The sequence below is a fragment of the Eufriesea mexicana genome, unplaced genomic scaffold (assembly GCF_001483705.2).
Source record: "Eufriesea mexicana isolate 0111107269 unplaced genomic scaffold, ASM148370v2 scaffold474474840, whole genome shotgun sequence".
NCBI lineage: Eukaryota > Metazoa > Arthropoda > Insecta > Hymenoptera > Apidae > Eufriesea > Eufriesea mexicana.
In genome coordinates this window covers 386,179-409,423 of record NW_016907953.1, presented here as the reverse complement: position 1 = coordinate 409,423, position 23,245 = coordinate 386,179, and the positions used below count along the sequence as shown (strand labels likewise).

The window sequence follows — 23,245 nt, the reverse complement described above, 5'->3', positions numbered from 1 at the left end:
AAACTTTAAATTCCATTTTCTTAATTTTATGTTTATTATGCTCTTTACATACCTTTCTCTCAGAATCCTGCATCCCTCTCCATTTTCCCACACGAGGTTGTTCTTCTTTCAAGTTTGGAACAGTCAAGTTTGGAACAGTCACTGTCTTCTGTCTCGCATTTGCAACTGACCAATCGTATTTCACGTCTTCACCAACACTCACCGGGTAATTATAGTCACCCAACGAAACGTAATGGCCATTCACAGATTTCTCCTGTTCTTCTCTTTCATCGTGTACGTTCTCGCGACCATGTTCGCCCATGTCGAGACGCTCTGACGTTTCAGCTGCGCCATCGTATTTATCACGCTCCTCGTGGGCACCCTGTCGAGCATCGCGTTCCGAGGAACTTAACAGGTGATTCCTGTTGTTTTCGTCGAAACCTGTGTTTAACTCTTCCCTCAATTTCGACAATTCGCCTATTAACTTGAACAGTCCCAATGTACCCTGATCTTCCACCTCTTGTGAGCTCGCTCCTTTCTCAATGGACGACGTCTTCCTGTCACGAGTTATCGCAATCTCTCGTGGTGAATCATCGATGGCATTATCAGTACTCGATTCATCGTTGGTCGATTTTCGACCCAGATACGATTCCTTCGTGTTTCGATGTACTATGTTATCGACCGGGTTCCTGTCCTGCAAACCTTCATGTACCTTCCTCGGAGTTGATTCATGAGCCGTCGACTCTTCGCTCTTTTTCCCGTGCCTTCCTACACCCTCCAACTTCGGTAGCAAAGCAAGCGGATCCGAAATGAAAAGCGATTTATTGTTCGAAAGTTGTTTATTCTGGCGCGCTTCATTGTGTGCTTCAGGTATTTTCACAGGTAGCTCTCCAGTCGACGGTTTATCACTCCCCACTATCATTGAGTTATCGATCCGACTATCACCGAATAATGTTTCCCCATTCTTCACGTTGACTTTTATGTCACGATAATCTTCCTTTCCATTTCTGCCTTCGTCACTTTTGATTAAGCGTCCTTCATCCCACTGGTTATGGTCTCTGATCGCGTTAGAGCCACTTTTTCCTGCCTCGTTTGGGCGAAACTCCGGGGCTATTACGTTCTTCCTAGCAGGCTCAGCCTCTGTCTGCCTCGACTCGTCTCTGCTGCTCCAAGAGGTCTCTGTTCTCAGTTGACCCAAATATTCCTGGTTCAATCCCATGTTCCACTTCGAGTGGGAGGACTTGTAGTCTCCCAGGCTATCTTTCTTACTTGCCTCTATAGCCTCGTTATAGTTTACGGTATCTTTCGCGTTCGATAGGTGCTCGCTGTTCATCCAATTTGTGTTTACGTCGAAATCGCCCGTATCCCAATCATAGCCCTCACTTTCAGAATTGAAGAGCATATCGGTGAAGCTGCCTGATCTGGTGGGTAACACGAAGGAGAGCCAGTCGTTGCCAAACGAGTTGTCCTGAAAGATTCCCATGCTGTCCGATGTCCCTGTGCTTAGTTGAGCTTTAGCGTTCGCCAGGATCTTGCGAACCTCTGCTTCGTCGTTCGAGCCATCGATCGTCCAGGCGTAATCCGAATTCGAGTATTGGCCTAATGATCTTCGACGCCGATCGTGAAGTTGCGCTTTGCGAACGGAGACCGAGTCTTTGTGTCTCGATGTCAGCATGGAGATCAAAGGTGGGAGGTCGCTAGTTTGTTCCTTGGGTTTCTGTATTTGGAGAAGGATTGGTGTAAATTGCGAAGATCTTGGAAAGCCTTGAAATCATTATCGGAGTGCAAATTGTAAGAATATTCCGCTTTGTTTACGCGATAAGTAAATGCAGTTTCATTTCACACTTAAGCTCGAAGGAACGGACATTTCATTGGTCTGAAAATAAAAATCGAAGGGGAAAGATGTGTCGCACAAAATTCAAGTTTTCAAATCATAAATCCACTCTAAATACGGATACATTACCGACAAAGAAATAGAGATATCAAGTAAGTTTCACGAGCTCACCGTAAACGTGTACACTAATTAATATGCTGTTAAAACGTGGTGTTTCTCAGAATATAAAAATCGTATCCAGGCACCAAAAGAAATATCAATACACGAAACAAAGAGATTAAACGAGGACTGAAAAAGGAGCAAACGAAAAAAGCTCAGATCCTAGAAGAAAAAAGAAATATTAATACTTCAAGCATGAAAAATGTCACAAGGAGATTAACAACTTCTTAAAAAGGTAAAGAAGGAAGAAAACGCTCCATGCGTTAAGCATAATTAATCAACGTGGATTTCTTACGATTTAAAAGTCGAATCTAGGTCCCGAAAGGAAATGAAAGGCATTTAAGACGTCACGAGAGGATTGGAAAGAATTCAGAAAGGAGAAAAAGGAAAAATTCTATTCGTTAATTCGTCACTTCAAAGATCTACTTTTCGAGAGATCCGATAAACCGAATGGGAATAAAACGCTGTCATGTTGGACGTCGACGATCCTTTTGATCATCCACATCGGCGGTCCAAACATACCTGCTCGCGAAGGAACAACCCTCCCCAATCAGTGCCGCTCGAGGCCTTTTTTTCCACTGATCCCACTTCTCGCCGGGTTAATTCAGCCTCGTGGGCGCATGATTTCTGTCGTCCATTCTGCAGAGTGCTGCTCGTTCGTTGAACGTTGTCCAGAATTGCCTCGTCCTCGACGAGGTTTCTCCGTCTTAGCGAGCCATTCTGTTCCACGATTCGCCCGCTGGCCGTATCTCTCCGAAAACCCGCCGAAACGATAGCCCAGTGCAGAAAGAAGGACGAAAGGATCAACGGTGTCTTCATCTTCTTGATAATCCGCAGACACTATTATTCGTTGTTGCTGATACGTCGATTATATACTCCGCCGGCAATTGTGTAAACAGTCTGGCCGGGATGAGTCCATCGAATACTGGCGAATGTTGTTCCAGAGCCATGTGCATCGCTTAGTCGCATTGCTCGATGTTGTTCGCACAGTGTCCGCATGGATTTTCTGGAAGTTGTTATTCCTTCGTCTTCGACTGTGATAGATATAGATACATGTCTCCTATTCCACATTGGCAGTCCATATGGAACCTAACAACAGGTCGGATTACCGAGGTCAGTCTCAAAGTCTGCACCCCTCTAGCTTTCTTGCCCCACGTTGAAAGGGGACCAGTTGTTTTGGGCCACACGAGATATACCTAACCCTAACGGTTGCTGATGAGCGAAAAGGAGGAACGTAGAATATGTAGTTAGTATATTTAAATAATTTAAACTTTGTTAATTTATGATTCTTGTTATAAGAAAGACAGTAACATGGAATAAATTGGGCACTGTCTTATACATTTTCAATTTAAACTTTGTACACAAAATTCGAAACCCATGCTCTGGATCTGTGCCATCATCTTTCTGTGTTATCCTAGGGATAGTGATTATATCGTGGATCTGTACATGTAAACGAAGTATGGTACTTGATAATTTTCAACGAATGAGGACCATATTATTCCGAAAAAGGAGGTTATGTTTTCAACGTTGGCTTCTTCCGGAGATAATAATAGAAATTGTAAATTTTTACTTGGCTATCTAGTAGGTCCATCAAGATTTCCAGTGTAACATCCTCTTGCATGTCCAAATGGTAACCGTCTACGGTCCCATTCGTTGAGTTGAACGGTGGTCTCGAGTCATGCATAAAATTCCAAATTTGAAGGAACGGGAAAGCCAGGGGCCAGGAAAACAAATTTCGCCTGTAGTGATCGCGGAGAGGAAAGGAACGTTCGATCGAATCGTTGAATCCAATGCTGGACTCTTCGTTCGTTGAACCGCTGCCCTGCCATATCGAATCTTGCGGTTTCATTTTATTCGCTTCTTCCTCTTTAATATCCAAAAATTGTCGCGACATTTGTCCAAATATTTATCAACCTTAACAAGCCATTGGATGTGTGGAAAACATCAAGTGGCATTTTATTATCGCAAATGAGTCGTATTAGCACGGATACCCGGCAAACAAGGAATTAAACATCCTGGTATTACTTTTTCACCGAATCTTCGCAAACAACTACGCAGGATGTCCAACAAACTGTATCCAATTTGCACTATATTCGACGCTTCAGTGAAATGGATGAAATTGAACGGCGGAAGCAGAAATTCTTGCATCACATTCGCTATTCTACCGAATCTCGGTATAAAAGAGGGAATATTCCATTTAAGAAGAAAGCAGGTGAACCTTTCTATTAGCAAATAGAAGTATAGGAAATAAACCTAATAAGCTAACCTAACCTAACCTAACCTAACCTAACCAAACCTAGCCAAACCAGCAAAAGCGAAGATGTCACTGCCTGTATATCATATATATATTCATCCAACCACACAATTTCCTTGCAAAATATTTTTGCTTATCATTTGTAATAATAAAGATATTTAAAATTGACAGAGTTAATGAAACATCCTATATATTAATGTCGCAAAACAAAATTCGTCACTTCTATAAATAGCATTATTAAATTAAAAATGCAACTAAAACTTGAGAAGTCATTAATATAGTCGAGTACGGAATTACTCAGTTAAATTAAGTACGCAGTTTGTCTTAAATAAAATTAAATACCAATAAAGCAGAAAATATCTCGAAATATATTTTCAACAAACATTTACCCTGATGCTCTAATACTTGAAGAATGCAATAAATTATTGGCTACAGAGATACACTGTAGGAGACTGACTGAGTAAAAGTTACTCAAGTGGTAAAATATTTTCATGAATACCCGTGCTGTCATTTAAATAAATTTCGTAGCCCCAATGGCATTTAATGTGTTATATACCACTTTGAGTAGACAGAGAGTTCAGTGCTGTGGTTAGCATGACATGCACCACACAGAAGACACTCGAAACGTCGCTGACGCGTACATGACACGGTTTCGATCGTTCGCAATGGAGAAACGAAGAAAACAACGGAGGAACGCGAGCTTTGCGTTCTTCGCTCGTAGAAAGCTTATTTAATACGCGGTTAGTGGCTGACATAACATTCCGCGGGAACACGGTGCAATTTCGTCTCGAGGTTGGAACGCTTTTCACGTCGTCTAAAGCAGCAACTTGTGTTTCATTTTCAGCAACAGAGGCACCCGCCTCTTCTTCTTGGTTGGATGTTCCTGGTACTGCCGTTCCTGCCCGCATCCAATCTTTTTATTACCGTTGGATTCGTCGTCGCGGAACGTGTACTCTACATGCCCAGGTAATTAACAATTTTAGAAAGTAGCTAAATCTCCAAGTAACTGTGGACTTGACTTCATTTGTCATTCTGTGAGCAATTAATCACGATTGGAAGAAATACTAAAAGAATTTAAAGGAAAATACAAGAAATTTAATCACCGGTAATACAATAACTGATATTTCCTGAAAATTATATTTCCATACGTTTAAATGTCTTGAATTATAATATATTGGAATATTACATTTAACATTCGTGTATGCCTTCGTTTAAGCAAATATCAAAACAATGTCAGCGATTATTAGACATTATTGATTACTATTTCTATTTGTCTATGTACATCTTAGAATGAAATTTTTTAATCATGCTTATCAAATATTAGTGCAATTCTTTAAATGTATAATAAAGTCAAATTATAATAAAGATGAAATCTTTATATCGAATTAACTCAGTATACCACACGAATGGCTTCGTTGCAACGTTTCCTTGCATTCAGCAAATGTAGAACTGCTCAAGCTTAATTTTGTACTAATACGATTTCGTTACTTTTGTCGTAATTGGTATTGTGGAAGTTTGGTTGCACGGTAATAGTGTTTTCTCATATTTAGTAACACCGGTGCTGTCTAGAGACCAAATGTCTCCATAACACTGCTCTAATCCTTCTTAATGTCTACTACTGTGACCATGCACAATAGCATTACCTATCACATACTCTCGAACATTGCCATACTTGCTAAATTTCAAATCACGACACTGTGTACCGTAAAAGCTGAGAGACCGCTGACATAGCTACATAATTAGGTTGATTGAAATAGAAAATGAAGAATGAACGTTTGCAGTGTCGGATGGATCCTCCTGGTCGTGTATGGGATGCAAATCAGCTGGACGGCCATTCCTCGCAGAAGAAATTTGATCACGACTGGGATCGTTCTGCTTCTACTCTTAGGATGCTACAAGACGGTGCTTCGAAACAGAGACTGGACGTCTAGAGAAACTCTGCTCAGGTTTGTAGAGCCCCCTTTGCCTTTCCTCTATGGTTAAAACTTTATCATCAAAATTCCATTTGTTCAAGACCAATAAAGTAGCCTTCCACTGTAAAATTATTCATGCATACAGCAATAGTAATTAACACGGTAGTTCGCACATAGGGATATCAAAATTGGAATAAAATACGCTTCCCCAAAGTTCGAACGCGTAGGTTGGCTTACAAATAAAAAATTATAATTATTTATTTATTAATGGTTAATTAATTTAATAACAAATTTTTATTTCTATTTTATATTTTCAAAATATATACTTACACAAGTTCATTAGTAAAGTCAATAATCTCGGTACAAAATTATAACAATAAAATTCTAAAACAGGAGACTAGATGTTCACTAGATGATACACATCTAACATTAGGTTTGAGTTAGGTTAGTGATTAGGTCACCTTGGACATTTAAAACTTTGTTTTGAACAGTAGCTCGAGATAATTAAACGAATGATTAATTATCAATAACAAATATATATTAATTTTGAATTTCGAACAAGGAAGGGTTTACTCTCAGCTACCCTCTGCAAATGTGCTCACCTGAAGTGTATTTTCCAATTCATCAGTTCTTTCCTCGTTGGGGACTCTACTCGACTCGTCGAAGCTCAGAGCCTTGTTGTCCCTTTCATTCGCGGGCAGGAAAATAGATTCGAGCACCGTGCACAGATCACCATTCTTATTCCCAGTCCCCAAAACTTCGCCCGAGGATGCATGAGGCGAGGATTCTACCGATCTCGTGAGTTCATCCTCATCGGAATGCGATTTAAACTTCCTCGGGGATACAGGACTGGACGTCCCGCTTTTATTCCAGATTTTTGCCTGCGGTTTTGCAAACTTCCCGAAACTAGGTTGCAGTTTCTTCGCGAATTTAGCGTTTGCTATTCCTTCGTCGGCCTCGCCGGGTAGTTCCGTTTTAGAAACACGGGACAAAGGATCGTTCGACTTCTTGCTTCCCCCCATCTCATCGAGAGGACCATGGACATAGCTGTGAGATAGTGGGATGTTGGAAACAACGTTTATCTCGCCTAAATTTACTTGTGAATGTTCGTCAAAGGTTGACCAGTCCTGGTCAGGAAGTTTGGAAATTGGACTCTTTGGATCTTCAGTTGAGTGAACCAAGTCGTGTCCGCCATTTTCTCCTCTTGATTCCAGACCACGTTCACCTATGTCTTCTTTTGGTGAGCTTACGGAATCGTCTGAAGATACGTCCCCGTGTTTGTGCAGATCACTCTTGATAGGATTGGAAGTATATTCGAACGCGACTGGATCATTTAACGTATGATGATTCAATGATGACCCACCCTTTGTTTCCGTTATTAATACAGAATTTAAATGATTAGAAACAGCATGATGTCCGTCGTGGTCTTCGTTCTCCTCTTCAGGGTCTATGTTATGTGTAGGTTTATTCAGCTGATTTTTACTCGAGGTGTGCTTATCCTCTGTCTTGGATCTCAGTTCCTGTTTCTCATTTGAGTCACTCTCTTGGTCGTGTTTCAATTGGGGCAATCCCTCTATCCTCACTTCAGATAGAGATAAGTGTCCTTTCTCATTATCAGACATTTCATGCAAATTCTCAGTCGACTGTGATATTCTGTTTAATTCGTCATGACGAGTTGCAAGTTTCTGGTTCGATTCCTCCCCTTGTTCGTTAGGCAAGATGTTTATTCCCGACTTCGAAGACTGATCATCCTCTTGAGGCTCTCTACCACTGGTACGTGATTTGTTACGCTCATTGACTGACGATTGAAGTTTCTTTCCATTACCCGAAGTGTCGTCTAACCTAGGATCCCCTTCTTGCTTTTGAGGCATGTAAGAATCTTGCAATGAAGTACCTCGACCCAGCGCGAAAGGTGTGATCTCTGATTTGCGGTTTTGATTATGATCCCACTCTTGAAGTCCTGGTCTTGACACGGTCAAGACCGTGTCTATTTCTTCTTTTTGATCATGTCTGTCAGATGACTCTTCATTTCTCACGTCCACTTCCTCCCGAACATTCGATGGATTACTTTCACGCAACGGATCCCAATCTCCCAGTTTCCCAGCGTTTGTGTCGCTGCCAATCTCGTAGTCACTTCCATCAACTGATACTGTCACGTGTGACGTTCTCGGAATATAGTTGGTAAATTCATTCTGATGCATCCCCCATCCTGCATCGTTACTTTTGACAAAAATGTCGTCATACTGATAAATATTATTTTCAGGCTTCACTCTTCCTGCATTGCTGCTCGCACCATTTCCACCCTCTTTCTCTGGAATTCCCCCGTTACCTACTGAACTGTCAATTTTACTTGCATTACTCAACCATCTTCCATTGTTACTCGCACCATATCGTTTCTCCTCCTTCATATTTCCTCCTCTATCCACTGAACTATCAATTTCATCTTCTTGCATGTGTATCCATTTAGATGATCCTTTCGCTGAACCTGACTCAGATAACCCAGATTTAGATGTATGGCCAGGACCATAAAGCGCAGAGTCAACCTGCATCTCTTCGTACGTCGAAATGGTTTCACCTCGTACCTCTTTATGTTCTTCGTTATCACCCCAATTGATAGGATATACTGTGGTTCCTTCAAATGAACGAGGTACAATTAAATTTCCCCCCTCGTTTGTGGAGTGAGCTTCGCCTGTTATTTCGGTATTCAAAGCAGTTTGAACACCCGTTGCGGTAAGTGTTCCCGGCGTGCTGCTTTCAATTAACTGCCGCGCTGCAGATGGCGCCTCGTACTTGTCACTCTCTTTCTCATTGTCCTTGGTAATCTCGTCACCTACCGATCTCGTTCCGCTCTCGGTCGAGCGATCCAATGTTCCCTGCCATTTTCTCAACAATTTGTCACTCTTCCGTGAACTTTCGATGCCTAAGTCAGACAATGGGACTTCATCCTCCGTCGTTCTTGGCGTGTTCGCAGTTGGCGATGACTCTCCACTTTCTGCGGTGACATCATTACTCTCAGTCACCTCGACGCTCGGAGATCCCTCTTTGAACGCTTCCTCTTTATTTAAATCCCGTGTAATCGATTCGCTTCCGTTCAAAGAAGCCTCTTCTCCGTCTTCTTCATTGTGCGGATCGTTTAATCCATTTCTCCCCGTCGTTTCAGCTTGTTTCTGCGTAACAGTCGACCAAGGATTGTTACTTTTGCTCATTGCATCGACCTTTGACACTTCCAGGCCTGATTGTTCACCATCGCTCCGGCTCGTTGTTCCATGTCCATCAGGGTTATCGAGGCGCGGGCTGTAGTATTTCTTTGGTTCTTTGGAATTTTCCTTTGTCGATAATTCGGCACTGTTTGATAGATTTGGTTTTACGTCCCTACTTTTTAGTTCTTCCTCCACTCTCGTGGAAGCCATTTCTTCATTCCCTTCTTCTCGTGCTTCATTTCGCTCGCTGCTCTTAAGTGACAAATTGCTAATCACTTTGGAATCGTTGAGTTCAGACGAATGATCTTCAGCAGCGTTGCTTCTCGTTATTTTCTCTTCCTCCGGTTCTTCTTTGGACGCTTGATTAATTGCAGCTGATGATATATTATCTTTCCTCGAGGTATCACTATTACCAGGGAACTTAGTACCCGAAGTAGAGGATGAGTCGGATGCTTGTACCGTATTTACGCCATTTGCCACTGTTTTACCTTCCCGTTGCTCCGCGAGATCCTGCTCTTTGTTTCTAATTGATGATTCGATTAAGGAAGCGACGTGTAAATTTAATTTTGATCCTTCGTATCCCTTTCCCGTCTTTTCTTGACGTGCATCAAGCTCGTCGTATCCTTTAGACACATTTATCTTTTCTCTATGTTGCTGAGTAATGACAGAAGTATCGATACTTTCAGGCGATAGGATATCGGTACCATGCAACTTCGATAAGTTATCTGCTTCTTTCATATCATATCTTGTAGATTTGGTTTCTTTTGCTGCCTCCTTTGACGAAGGTGTTTCCGGTTCGCTGATTTTGGTACCGTCTAAACGAACAACAGTTTGAGCAGCTGTTCTGAACATTGTCTCGAAAGAATTATCACTTGTTGTTTGCTTTTCGGATCCCCCTTGTTTTTCTGCAGACACGTGTGTTTCTTTTCTCATCTGAGATTCGCCCCCAGTTTCTCCAGTACCACTTGCAGTCCACAAAGTTCCGGCAGCTCCGTGAGTTACGCGATTCGATAACCACTTATTTTCAATACCTATCCCTCCCTCTTCGCTTTCCTCAGATTCTTCTTTAAACTCTCTTTCTGACGCCGTTCCTGACTCTTCCTCGGATTCTATTCTTGATTCTTTTATAGATTCGGTTTCAGGTTCCTTTGCAGTCACGTTTCCTTCTCGTTTTCCAATTATTATTTCAGGAACTCGCGCAGATTCCTCTTCTGACCCTTTCCCTGATTCAGTTTCAGATAATTCCTCTGATTTTTCGTTAGATACCATTTCAGATACTTCATCAGTGTTCCCTTCGGATTCTTCTTCTAATCCTTTTCCTGATTTTCCTCCAGATATTCGTGCGGATTCTACATCAGATTCCATGACAGACTTTTTCTCAGACCCTTTTCCAGGTATTTTATAACGGGCATTTGAATTCTCTTCGGATTCTTTTCTTGATTTTTCTACAATTCCTTCTCTGGATATTATATTAGATACTGTTATTGGTTCACTTTCTGATGCGTCTCTAAATTCTTCATCTGATGTTACAGGTCCAACTATAGATTCTTTTCCTGGTAGCTCCTTTGTCTCGTTCGCTGACACGTTTTCAGGTCTTTCTTCAAATTCTGCTTCAGACCCTTTTCCAAATACTTTTTCAGACTCCCCTCCAGGTTCTGTTTCAGATTTTATGTTAAATCGGTTTCGAGGCACTTTTTCCGACATTTTTCCTCTGAGATCTAAATTTTCCTCCAATTCCTTCTCTAACTTCTTGCTTAGATTCTTTGCCTGATTTTCTGATGTTATTTCAGATTCTATTCCTGGTCCTACTTCATACTCAATTGGAGGTTCATTTCCAGACCTCCCACCTGATTTATATCCAGATTCTCTTTCAAGTTCTTCGCTGGACACTTTCCCAGGTCCATTTGAAGGATCATTTTCAGCTTCATTATCAGATTTTGTTTCAGAATCTGAACCAGATGCCTTCCTCGATTCTTTTCCTATATCCGAATATCCTTCGTGTCTGCTATCCTCGTTATTATTACCTTTATCTTCGTTCAACGATGCCAAATGAGACATGCCCGATGAATCGTTGTTCTTACTCAATCTATCGGAATACTCAGGTGCGTGAACATCTGTGCTACTTAACTCGCTGAAATTCACACGCGAACCGCGAATTTCGAATTGGTCTTTATCAGCAGTTCTATTTACAGTGGCACTTGTGCCAAAATTACTCTCCGCGCTTCTCCCGGATTCTACCCCAGACGTGTCATTTTCGCTCCAGCGAAACCCTTTGTTTCCGTCCCGTAATTTCACAACGTGTGCCTTCGCAGTTGCAACGACGGATTCGTCGTTTCCTTCAGGATCCTCTAGACTCTTTGTTCCCACGGCGCCTGACAGTCTCGTTCTTTGATTCACTGCTGAATCCAGCGACAGAGTATTCTTCTTGTCGTCGTACCTCTGCAACGGATCACTGATTTTATTTACAGAATTAACTTGGTCGGATATACTGGCTGTGTTATCAGGAATTTCATCGCGTGCAATATTTGATGCTTTCGATAATTTATTAAGCTTATATTCTCTTGTATTGGGTTTATATATTTCATTACTTTTCAATGCTTTATTGTTTCCTTTGTAAACGCCAGCATGGTTAAATGGCTCTTCGCCAGTGATATTTGTTTTCGCCGATAACCTGCGAGCATTGTTGTTCTCTCCATGAATTTCAGCATTTGCAAATGTTTCTCCTGCAATGTTTGCCAGCCCTGATAACGATCGATGTGTTTGCAGGTTCTTCCTTCGTTTTATTAACGCCTCATCTTCTTCCACCGACGATGTATCTTTGTCAAACATCCACTTCGACTTCACGTCTTCTTCATCATCATCCTCTGACTGACTTCCGTTTATTTTCGGATCCCATGACAATTTTTCCTTCCCTTTTTCAACGTTAATATTCCTTTCTTTCGCGTCTCCTTTAATAGAAAGAAGTTCCAGTTCATTTACTTCGTCTTTTCCAGACCTTATTTCACCAGCTTCCATCATACGCTCTTTCAAGTTGTATTTGCTAGCAGATATCTTATCGTTTAAATCTTTGAGTGTTTCACCATACGTAATAAGCTTCTCATATTGCTCGCCTTTATTTTCATATGTATTACGTTCTCCATTTGCGTTCAAAGACTTCTTACGAGACGTTATTCGATATTTCAGATTATCAGAATCGGAGCTACTGCCCTCGAATGTATCGAACGCGTTGTTATGGATAGCATACACGTCCTCTTGCTCGTATATTATACCTCTGTTCCAGAAATCGTCGTCGTACGTTTCATCGCCTACAGAGCTGATAGTTATGACTCCATAATTGTTATCTTCGTATCCTTTGAGTTCTGTGCGTTTATTTCCCTCTACCCCGAAGTCCGAGTAATTAATTTGAATTTCCTTATCGTGTTCTCTGGACTTATTATTTCCTTCTTTTGTAGATACTTTATCATGTTCGGGAATTGAATTTTTTCCCCCGTTCACCTGTGCGCCGTATGAAACAGATTGCTCAGATTTTTGCTCGTTCTCCATCGGAGATTTATTAACGTTCGATAACGTGTAGTCAGGAAGTGGCTTGAATTTTTCAACAACCGGCAGCCTTGCTTCCTCTTTTCCCTGATTCATTGACCCAGATTTCTTTTTATCCAGCTTCTCCGAATCATATTTTTCTCTTCCTGGCTCTTTCGACCTAGCCTCCTTCCCCTGCGCACCTCCTGCTTTAAATTTCCCATTCTCCAGATTTTCCTTCCAAATTTTTTCGCCTTCCAAACCGTCCCACTCGAATTTCTTTCTCTCCATATTCAGTGACCTAAATTTGTTTCTCTTTGCGTCCTTTGTACCTAAACTTTCTGCTTCAAACCTCCCCACTGCAACTTCCGGATCAAACTTTTTCCCTTTCAGATCCTTCAATTTCAATCTATTTCCCTCATTCGTGCCCTGCAACTCGATTCCTGTTCCTCGCCAATGCTCCATTATGGACTTTGTTTCTATCCTGTCTGACACGTCATATTTCCCTCTGCCTTTGCTTCCTATCCCAGAAATCCGTTCTACGGCGTTTACTGATCCAGACTTGTGTCTATTTGCATCGTTCACCCGACTGTTTTCTATTTCGTTCTCTACTTCAAGCACGGACACCTCTGCCTCCTTCACAGGCTCTTGCTGTTCGGCCTTCCCCTCTGAGCGGACCTCTTTGGCTCCCACACTCTCTAAACTGGTCACCTTAAAATTGGACAAACTTTAAATTCCATTTTCTTAATTTTATGTTTATTATGCTCTTTACATACCTTTCTCTCAGAATCCTGCATCCCTCTCCATTTTCCCACACGAGGTTGTTCTTCTTTCAAGTTTGGAACAGTCAAGTTTGGAACAGTCACTGTCTTCTGTCTCGCATTTGCAACTGACCAATCGTATTTCACGTCTTCACCAACACTCACCGGGTAATTATAGTCACCCAACGAAACGTAATGGCCATTCACAGATTTCTCCTGTTCTTCTCTTTCATCGTGTACGTTCTCGCGACCATGTTCGCCCATGTCGAGACGCTCTGACGTTTCAGCTGCGCCATCGTATTTATCACGCTCCTCGTGGGCACCCTGTCGAGCATCGCGTTCCGAGGAACTTAACAGGTGATTCCTGTTGTTTTCGTCGAAACCTGTGTTTAACTCTTCCCTCAATTTCGACAATTCGCCTATTAACTTGAACAGTCCCAATGTACCCTGATCTTCCACCTCTTGTGAGCTCGCTCCTTTCTCAATGGACGACGTCTTCCTGTCACGAGTTATCGCAATCTCTCGTGGTGAATCATCGATGGCATTATCAGTACTCGATTCATCGTTGGTCGATTTTCGACCCAGATACGATTCCTTCGTGTTTCGATGTACTATGTTATCGACCGGGTTCCTGTCCTGCAAACCTTCATGTACCTTCCTCGGAGTTGATTCATGAGCCGTCGACTCTTCGCTCTTTTTCCCGTGCCTTCCTACACCCTCCAACTTCGGTAGCAAAGCAAGCGGATCCGAAATGAAAAGCGATTTATTGTTCGAAAGTTGTTTATTCTGGCGCGCTTCATTGTGTGCTTCAGGTATTTTCACAGGTAGCTCTCCAGTCGACGGTTTATCACTCCCCACTATCATTGAGTTATCGATCCGACTATCACCGAATAATGTTTCCCCATTCTTCACGTTGACTTTTATGTCACGATAATCTTCCTTTCCATTTCTGCCTTCGTCACTTTTGATTAAGCGTCCTTCATCCCACTGGTTATGGTCTCTGATCGCGTTAGAGCCACTTTTTCCTGCCTCGTTTGGGCGAAACTCCGGGGCTATTACGTTCTTCCTAGCAGGCTCAGCCTCTGTCTGCCTCGACTCGTCTCTGCTGCTCCAAGAGGTCTCTGTTCTCAGTTGACCCAAATATTCCTGGTTCAATCCCATGTTCCACTTCGAGTGGGAGGACTTGTAGTCTCCCAGGCTATCTTTCTTACTTGCCTCTATAGCCTCGTTATAGTTTACGGTATCTTTCGCGTTCGATAGGTGCTCGCTGTTCATCCAATTTGTGTTTACGTCGAAATCGCCCGTATCCCAATCATAGCCCTCACTTTCAGAATTGAAGAGCATATCGGTGAAGCTGCCTGATCTGGTGGGTAACACGAAGGAGAGCCAGTCGTTGCCAAACGAGTTGTCCTGAAAGATTCCCATGCTGTCCGATGTCCCTGTGCTTAGTTGAGCTTTAGCGTTCGCCAGGATCTTGCGAACCTCTGCTTCGTCGTTCGAGCCATCGATCGTCCAGGCGTAATCCGAATTCGAGTATTGGCCTAATGATCTTCGACGCCGATCGTGAAGTTGCGCTTTGCGAACGGAGACCGAGTCTTTGTGTCTCGATGTCAGCATGGAGATCAAAGGTGGGAGGTCGCTAGTTTGTTCCTTGGGTTTCTGTATTTGGAGAAGGATTGGTGTAAATTGCGAAGATCTTGGAAAGCCTTGAAATCATTATCGGAGTGCAAATTGTAAGAATATTCCGCTTTGTTTACGCGATAAGTAAATGCAGTTTCATTTCACACTTAAGCTCGAAGGAACGGACATTTCATTGGTCTGAAAATAAAAATCGAAGGGGAAAGATGTGTCGCACAAAATTCAAGTTTTCAAATCATAAATCCACTCTAAATACGGATACATTACCGACAAAGAAATAGAGATATCAAGTAAGTTTCACGAGCTCACCGTAAACGTGTACACTAATTAATATGCTGTTAAAACGTGGTGTTTCTCAGAATATAAAAATCGTATCCAGGCACCAAAAGAAATATCAATACACGAAACAAAGAGATTAAACGAGGACTGAAAAAGGAGCAAACGAAAAAAGCTCAGATCCTAGAAGAAAAAAGAAATATTAATACTTCAAGCATGAAAAATGTCACAAGGAGATTAACAACTTCTTAAAAAGGTAAAGAAGGAAGAAAACGCTCCATGCGTTAAGCATAATTAATCAACGTGGATTTCTTACGATTTAAAAGTCGAATCTAGGTCCCGAAAGGAAATGAAAGGCATTTAAGACGTCACGAGAGGATTGGAAAGAATTCAGAAAGGAGAAAAAGGAAAAATTCTATTCGTTAATTCGTCACTTCAAAGATCTACTTTTCGAGAGATCCGATAAACCGAATGGGAATAAAACGCTGTCATGTTGGACGTCGACGATCCTTTTGATCATCCACATCGGCGGTCCAAACATACCTGCTCGCGAAGGAACAACCCTCCCCAATCAGTGCCGCTCGAGGCCTTTTTTTCCACTGATCCCACTTCTCGCCGGGTTAATTCAGCCTCGTGGGCGCATGATTTCTGTCGTCCATTCTGCAGAGTGCTGCTCGTTCGTTGAACGTTGTCCAGAATTGCCTCGTCCTCGACGAGGTTTCTCCGTCTTAGCGAGCCATTCTGTTCCACGATTCGCCCGCTGGCCGTATCTCTCCGAACACCCGCCGAAACGATAGCCCAGTGCAGAAAGAAGGACGAAAGGATCAACGGTGTCTTCATCTTCTTGATAATCCGCAGACACTATTATTCGTTGTTGCTGATACGTCGATTATATACTCCGCCGGCAATTGTGCAAACAGTCTGGCCGGGATGAGTCCATCGAATACTGGCGAATGTTGTTCCAGAGCCATGTGCATCGCTTAGTCGCATTGCTCGATGTTGTTCGCACAGTGTCCGCATGGATTTTCTGGAAGTTGTTATTCCTTCGTCTTCGACTGTGATAGATATAGATACATGTCTCCTATTCCACATTGGCAGTCCATATGGAACCTAACAACAGGTCGGATTACCGAGGTCAGTCTCAAAGTCTGCACCCCTCTAGCTTTCTTGCCCCACGTTGAAAGGGGACCAGTTGTTTTGGGCCACACGAGATATACCTAACCCTAACGGTTGCTGATGAGCGAAAAGGAGGAACGTAGAATATGTAGTTAGTATATTTAAATAATTTAAACTTTGTTAATTTATGATTCTTGTTATAAGAAAGACAGTAACATGGAATAAATTGGGCACTGTCTTATACATTTTCAATTTAAACTTTGTACACAAAATTCGAAACCCATGCTCTGGATCTGTGCCATCATCTTTCTGTGTTATCCTAGGGATAGTGATTATATCGTGGATCTGTACATGTAAACGAAGTATGGTACTTGATAATTTTCAACGAATGAGGACCATATTATTCCGAAAAAGGAGGTTATGTTTTCAACGTTGGCTTCTTCCGGAGATAATAATAGAAATTGTAAATTTTTACTTGGCTATCTAGTAGGTCCATCAAGATTTCCAGTGTAACATCCTCTTGCATGTCCAAATGGTAACCGTCTACGGTCCCATTCGTTGAGTTGAACGGTGGTCTCGAGTCATGCATAAAATTCCAAATTTGAAGGAACGGGAAAGCCAGGGGCCAGGAAAACAAATTTCGCCTGTAGTGATCGCGGAGAGGAAAGGAACGTTCGATCGAATCGTTGAATCCAATGCTGGACTCTTCGTTCGTTGAACCGCTGCCCTGCCATATCGAATCTTGCGGTTTCATTTTATTCGCTTCTTCCTCTTTAATATCCAAAAATTGTCGCGACATTTGTCCAAATATTTATCAACCTTAACAAGCCATTGGATGTGTGGAAAACATCAAGTGGCATTTTATTATCGCAAATGAGTCGTATTAGCACGGATACCCGGCAAACAAGGAATTAAACATCCTGGTATTACTTTTTCACCGAATCTTCGCAAACAACTACGCAGGATGTCCAACAAACTGTATCCAATTTGCACTATATTCGACGCTTCAGTGAAATGGATGAAATTGAACGGCGGAAGCAGAAATTCTTGCATCACATTCGCTATTCTACCGAATCTCGGTATAAAAGAGGGAATATTCCATTTAAGAAGAAAGCAGGTGAACCTTTCTATTAGCAAATAGAAGTATAGGAAATAAACCTAATAAGCTAACCTAACCTAACCTAACCTAACCTAACCAAACCTAGCCAAACCAGCAAAAGCGAAGATGTCACTGCCTGTATATCATATATATATTCATCCAACCACACAATTTCCTTGCAAAATATTTTTGCTTATCATTTGTAATAATAAAGATATTTAAAATTGACAGAGTTAATGAAACATCCTATATATTAATGTCGCAAAACAAAATTCGTCACTTCTATAAATAGCATTATTAAATTAAAAATGCAACTAAAACTTGAGAAGTCATTAATATAGTCGAGTACGGAATTACTCAGTTAAATTAAGTACGCAGTTTGTCTTAAATAAAATTAAATACCAATAAAGCAGAAAATATCTCGAAATATATTTTCAACAAACATTTACCCTGATGCTCTAATACTTGAAGAATGCAATAAATTATTGGCTACAGAGATACACTGTAGGAGACTGACTGAGTAAAAGTTACTCAAGTGGTAAAATATTTTCATGAATACCCGTGCTGTCATTTAAATAAATTTCGTAGCCCCAATGGCATTTAATGTGTTATATACCACTTTGAGTAGACAGAGAGTTCAGTGCTGTGGTTAGCATGACATGCACCACACAGAAGACACTCGAAACGTCGCTGACGCGTACATGACACGGTTTCGATCGTTCGCAATGGAGAAACGAAGAAAACAACGGAGGAACGCGAGCTTTGCGTTCTTCGCTCGTAGAAAGCTTATTTAATACGCGGTTAGTGGCTGACATAACATTCCGCGGGAACACGGTGCAATTTCGTCTCGAGGTTGGAACGCTTTTCACGTCGTCTAAAGCAGCAACTTGTGTTTCATTTTCAGCAACAGAGGCACCCGCCTCTTCTTCTTGGTTGGATGTTCCTGGTACTGCCGTTCCTGCCCGCATCCAATCTTTTTATTACCGTTGGATTCGTCGTCGCGGAACGTGTACTCTACATGCCCAGGTAATTAACAATTTTAGAAAGTAGCTAAATCTCCAAGTAACTGTGGACTTGACTTCATTTGTCATTCTGTGAGCAATTAATCACGATTGGAAGAAATACTAAAAGAATTTAAAGGAAAATACAAGAAATTTAATCACCGGTAATACAATAACTGATATTTCCTGAAAATTATATTTCCATACGTTTAAATGTCTTGAATTATAATATATTGGAATATTACATTTAACATTCGTGTATGCCTTCGTTTAAGCAAATATCAAAACAATGTCAGCGATTATTAGACATTATTGATTACTATTTCTATTTGTCTATGTACATCTTAGAATGAAATTTTTTAATCATGCTTATCAAATATTAGTGCAATTCTTTAAATGTATAATAAAGTCAAATTATAATAAAGATGAAATCTTTATATCGAATTAACTCAGTATACCACACGAATGGCTTCGTTGCAACGTTTCCTTGCATTCAGCAAATGTAGAACTGCTCAAGCTTAATTTTGTACTAATACGATTTCGTTACTTTTGTCGTAATTGGTATTGTGGAAGTTTGGTTGCACGGTAATAGTGTTTTCTCATATTTAGTAACACCGGTGCTGTCTAGAGACCAAATGTCTCCATAACACTGCTCTAATCCTTCTTAATGTCTACTACTGTGACCATGCACAATAGCATTACCTATCACATACTCTCGAACATTGCCATACTTGCTAAATTTCAAATCACGACACTGTGTACCGTAAAAGCTGAGAGACCGCCGACATAGCTACATAATTAGGTTGATTGAAATAGAAAATGAAGAATGAACGTTTGCAGTGTCGGATGGATCCTCCTGGTCGTGTATGGGATGCAAATCAGCTGGACGGCCATTCCTCGCAGAAGAAATTTGATCACGACTGGGATCGTTCTGCTTCTACTCTTAGGATGCTACAAGACGGTGCTTCGAAACAGAGACTGGACGTCTAGAGAAACTCTGCTCAGGTTTGTAGAGCCCCCTTTGCCTTTCCTCTATGGCACAGTTAGCCACCAGCATATCACTATACAGGACAGTTGAGCCTCGAATCTACAACCTAGAAGTTACTTCAGACTAGTATACAGTCTGTTCCAAAAATATTCTCACTCGTAATTTCATTTTCATAGTAAAATATATGGTATATATATTGATTTCTTTAATATAAGGATTTCATCATGAGAATATACTACAGAATATATTTAATACAGATGTTAGGTATGAACTAATGAAAGTGTGGAAAAGGCAAATTGAATAATTAGTTTCTGTATGAGAATATTTCTATGACAGATTGTAGAACGAAGTATAAACAGATAAATGTCATAATGACATTCGGGAGGCTGTTGAATTATAGTAACAACAAAGTTATTAATCAGCACGAAATAGTGACTGACTATGGTTATCTTTGATAACGAAACGGTAAAAGACAGTATTTAAAGAAAAATCGCGCGGCGTCTCACTTCATTTTTTGGTTAGTTACGCACAAATTCTTAAATAGTGATGAGAATGTTATCTTTTGCCATACGAGGAAGCTGTAATAACACCCAGCTGATAACGAGCCCGTCGATAATAGAACGGAATACAATGGCCGAACAGAGTGGAATCATTGAATGTTTGCCAATGACGATGATGCAAAATTGACGTACGATTTCTTTTCCACGCGATCGTAAATGGGACTAACAGAATTTCGGACTGAAGCCGCGTGAACAAAGAGATTTTGGTCGAAATGGTATCCTTTGCGATGAGAGAGGCGAGGGGAAGGCAGCAGAGGATGTATCGTTATTCGTGAAACACTCGGGGAATTTATGAATGTTTAAAAAAATTCGTCCAGAACGTTTTCCGACCGAATTTTTGAAAAGAAAATCTCTGTGCTTTATGGTGAGCCGACGGTACTTTATTACCGCAACGAAGAAATTACCTGGAAGGTTGTAAAAATGTAAGAATATGAGGTCTCACGGTAATGGATGTTCAGTTTTATGGTGTCCAAAGTTACAATTGTGATAAAGAATATTTAGTACCGAAGAGATCGTTAAAAAATAAAAGTCACTGGTATAATCGCTGAATTATTGTTACGGACAAGAGCTGGCAAATATTATTGATTTATAGCGAGAATCTTTATTGTGGATTATGCCCTATGACAGCATTCCATATCTGTAGAGAAATGTAAGGACTTACATTCATGAAAAATACCGAAAACGTCATATGATAAAGCACAACGTATTAATCAATATATGTAAAAGGTAAAGAGAATTTATTAATTAATTCTTCAACGCAGTGTTAATAAAATTTTTAAATAATATTAGTCCTTCTTTCCTTTGTTTCGTGTGGCAGAAATTAAAATGTGTTCAGTAATTTGAAATTCACGTATTCCTTTCTTTTAACCCAACTTATATCTAGCTTCGAATATTACGAATAGTAGTTTAATGTTCAAATAATTCACGTGTCAAACAGCACTGGAAACAAATGGTTTGCAAAATCTTTTTATAATCAAATCGCTACTAAGCATGTAATTTCTTCAATACATGGTATATTCAGAAAGCCTTCCATATTTGCGACTAACCTATTTGCAATACTTCAAAAGTCTATGAATAAATTGAATTTAAAACGAATACTTTTCATTATTCCAATAAAAGACGGTAAACTATTACCCTCTACAATACAACACATTCTTTAAAATTCATATTATAATAGTAAAAGTAAAATAAAGAACAAAATTTATATCGTTGGACTAGCCATAAGCTATGTATCGTACATTAAATTCGCCTGCAAAATGGTAACATTTGACCTGAAAAGAAAAATCCAGGTCAAAGAACCAGAAAGCAAAGAGCAACGAGAAAATGTTCATTCGCTGAGCGGCTCCGTAATTCATAAATCGCGGCATAATTTCGGCAAGGTTGACGCGGGCCGCTTCCTCGTGTACGCGCGCGAGCATCGGCGATAGTTGCCGAGGTGGCCCGAGCGAGCATCGGCGAAGGTTGCCGAAGTGGCCCGAGCGCGAGCGATACCGAACGTAAACGCGTGCCGCGCAGAGTGGTAGCTCGCGTCGAAGTCGACATGGCGTGCCTCGTGCGTAACCACAAATCGCGTTATTTACAGGGCGGGTTTGCGGTCTCTTCCCCACAACGCCAAGATGCATTACAACTTCGCCAACTTCCTACGAGACACGTCGCAACCGAATCGTGCGATCCTGCATTACCAATTGGCCCTTTGGTGAGTACCTTCAGTAAATTATATTTCATATTTTATCGTCGACGGAGTTGTTTCGATAGCGCGACTCTTCGTGTGAATATTAAAGCCGGACTACTGATAGTTTTGCGATTGTAGTCGCTCGTGATATTCGTCGTAACGTTTGTTGTAACTACGCCGCGGCCGTGACGTGACATTCGCCATCTTTGTTTACTACGAGCGAGTGCAACAGCTCGCGTCGAAGCGACCAGTGTGTGTTTATCACTGACGGATAGACTGATTCAGTACGAAATAACCACTGTATTCCACGGTTCGCGATTATACGTAGGCGTTTAACACGAAACGATTTTCGTATGATATATACGACTATTGACTATTATCGCCTATGACAAAGCGTTCTATGCACATTACAGGAGGCTATAGTTGATCGGCAGGATCTCTGTGTGTATGCGTATACTATGTATGACTACAGCATGCGCCACGAGTATTCTATATAGATTAATTGCCTGATACGTGGTTTTCTGAAATTATTTTTAGAGTAGAGAAGAATTATGGAAAGGAATTAAGTATCAGTCTTACTTGTGATATCACTAACATTGTGAGGAAAACTATTTTGTACTATAATATTGCTTACATTCTGGAAATTATTAATATTTAATAATTTTCTATTTCGACTATATTATTGGTGATAAAATATTAGTTCTAGCTTGAAGTTGTTACTCAAATATTTGAATATTTCCTTCTTTTATATTCTTCATATTGAAATTAACTTTTCCTATATTTTTATAACCTCATTTTCTGATAAACAGATTATCAAAAATGTTGAAGCGAAGTTACCTTTCTCTTTATTTCGTATAATCTGCTTCAATTTACATTACTGAATGCATTGATGTAATTGTATAGAATATACTTCCTATAATGTTTTGTATTAAACGTGACGTGCAATGCGATTGAATATAATTTCTGTTTACCTCATGATAAAAGAGAACTTTTGACAGAAATATTTAGCCACGATTACTAGAAAAACGAGTATATTGTTTAAATAAATTCACGTTCATTTTTTTAAAATACTGACTGTGGAGGTATTAAAATTGCAAGTATATGAGTACCTCCATGTTTAAGCAGAATTTCTATGTCATTTATATATAAAAAGATGGGATAACAGATTTTCAAGTGTAGTATGGAGCAAACTTCCAACGCAGCTGATGTTTCTTCGTAATTTGGTCTTAGCTCTTAATTAGTTCGGAAGTATATCTTTCAAGTAAAACTTAAAGTT

General features: G+C 40.7%; 1 protein-coding gene across 1 annotated transcript in view; it reads left to right on the top strand.

Moving 5' to 3' along the window:
* Positions 1 to 23,245, top strand: part of LOC108547175 (transmembrane and TPR repeat-containing protein 1) — a 310,690-nt gene that overhangs the window by 233,260 nt on the left and 54,185 nt on the right. The window contains exons 8-10 of the mRNA XM_017899583.1: positions 5,071 to 5,192; positions 6,008 to 6,172; positions 21,880 to 21,993. Coding sequence (XP_017755072.1) covers positions 5,071 to 5,192; positions 6,008 to 6,172; positions 21,880 to 21,993 — 401 coding nt within the window. The remainder of the gene's footprint in view (positions 1 to 5,070; positions 5,193 to 6,007; positions 6,173 to 21,879; positions 21,994 to 23,245) is intronic.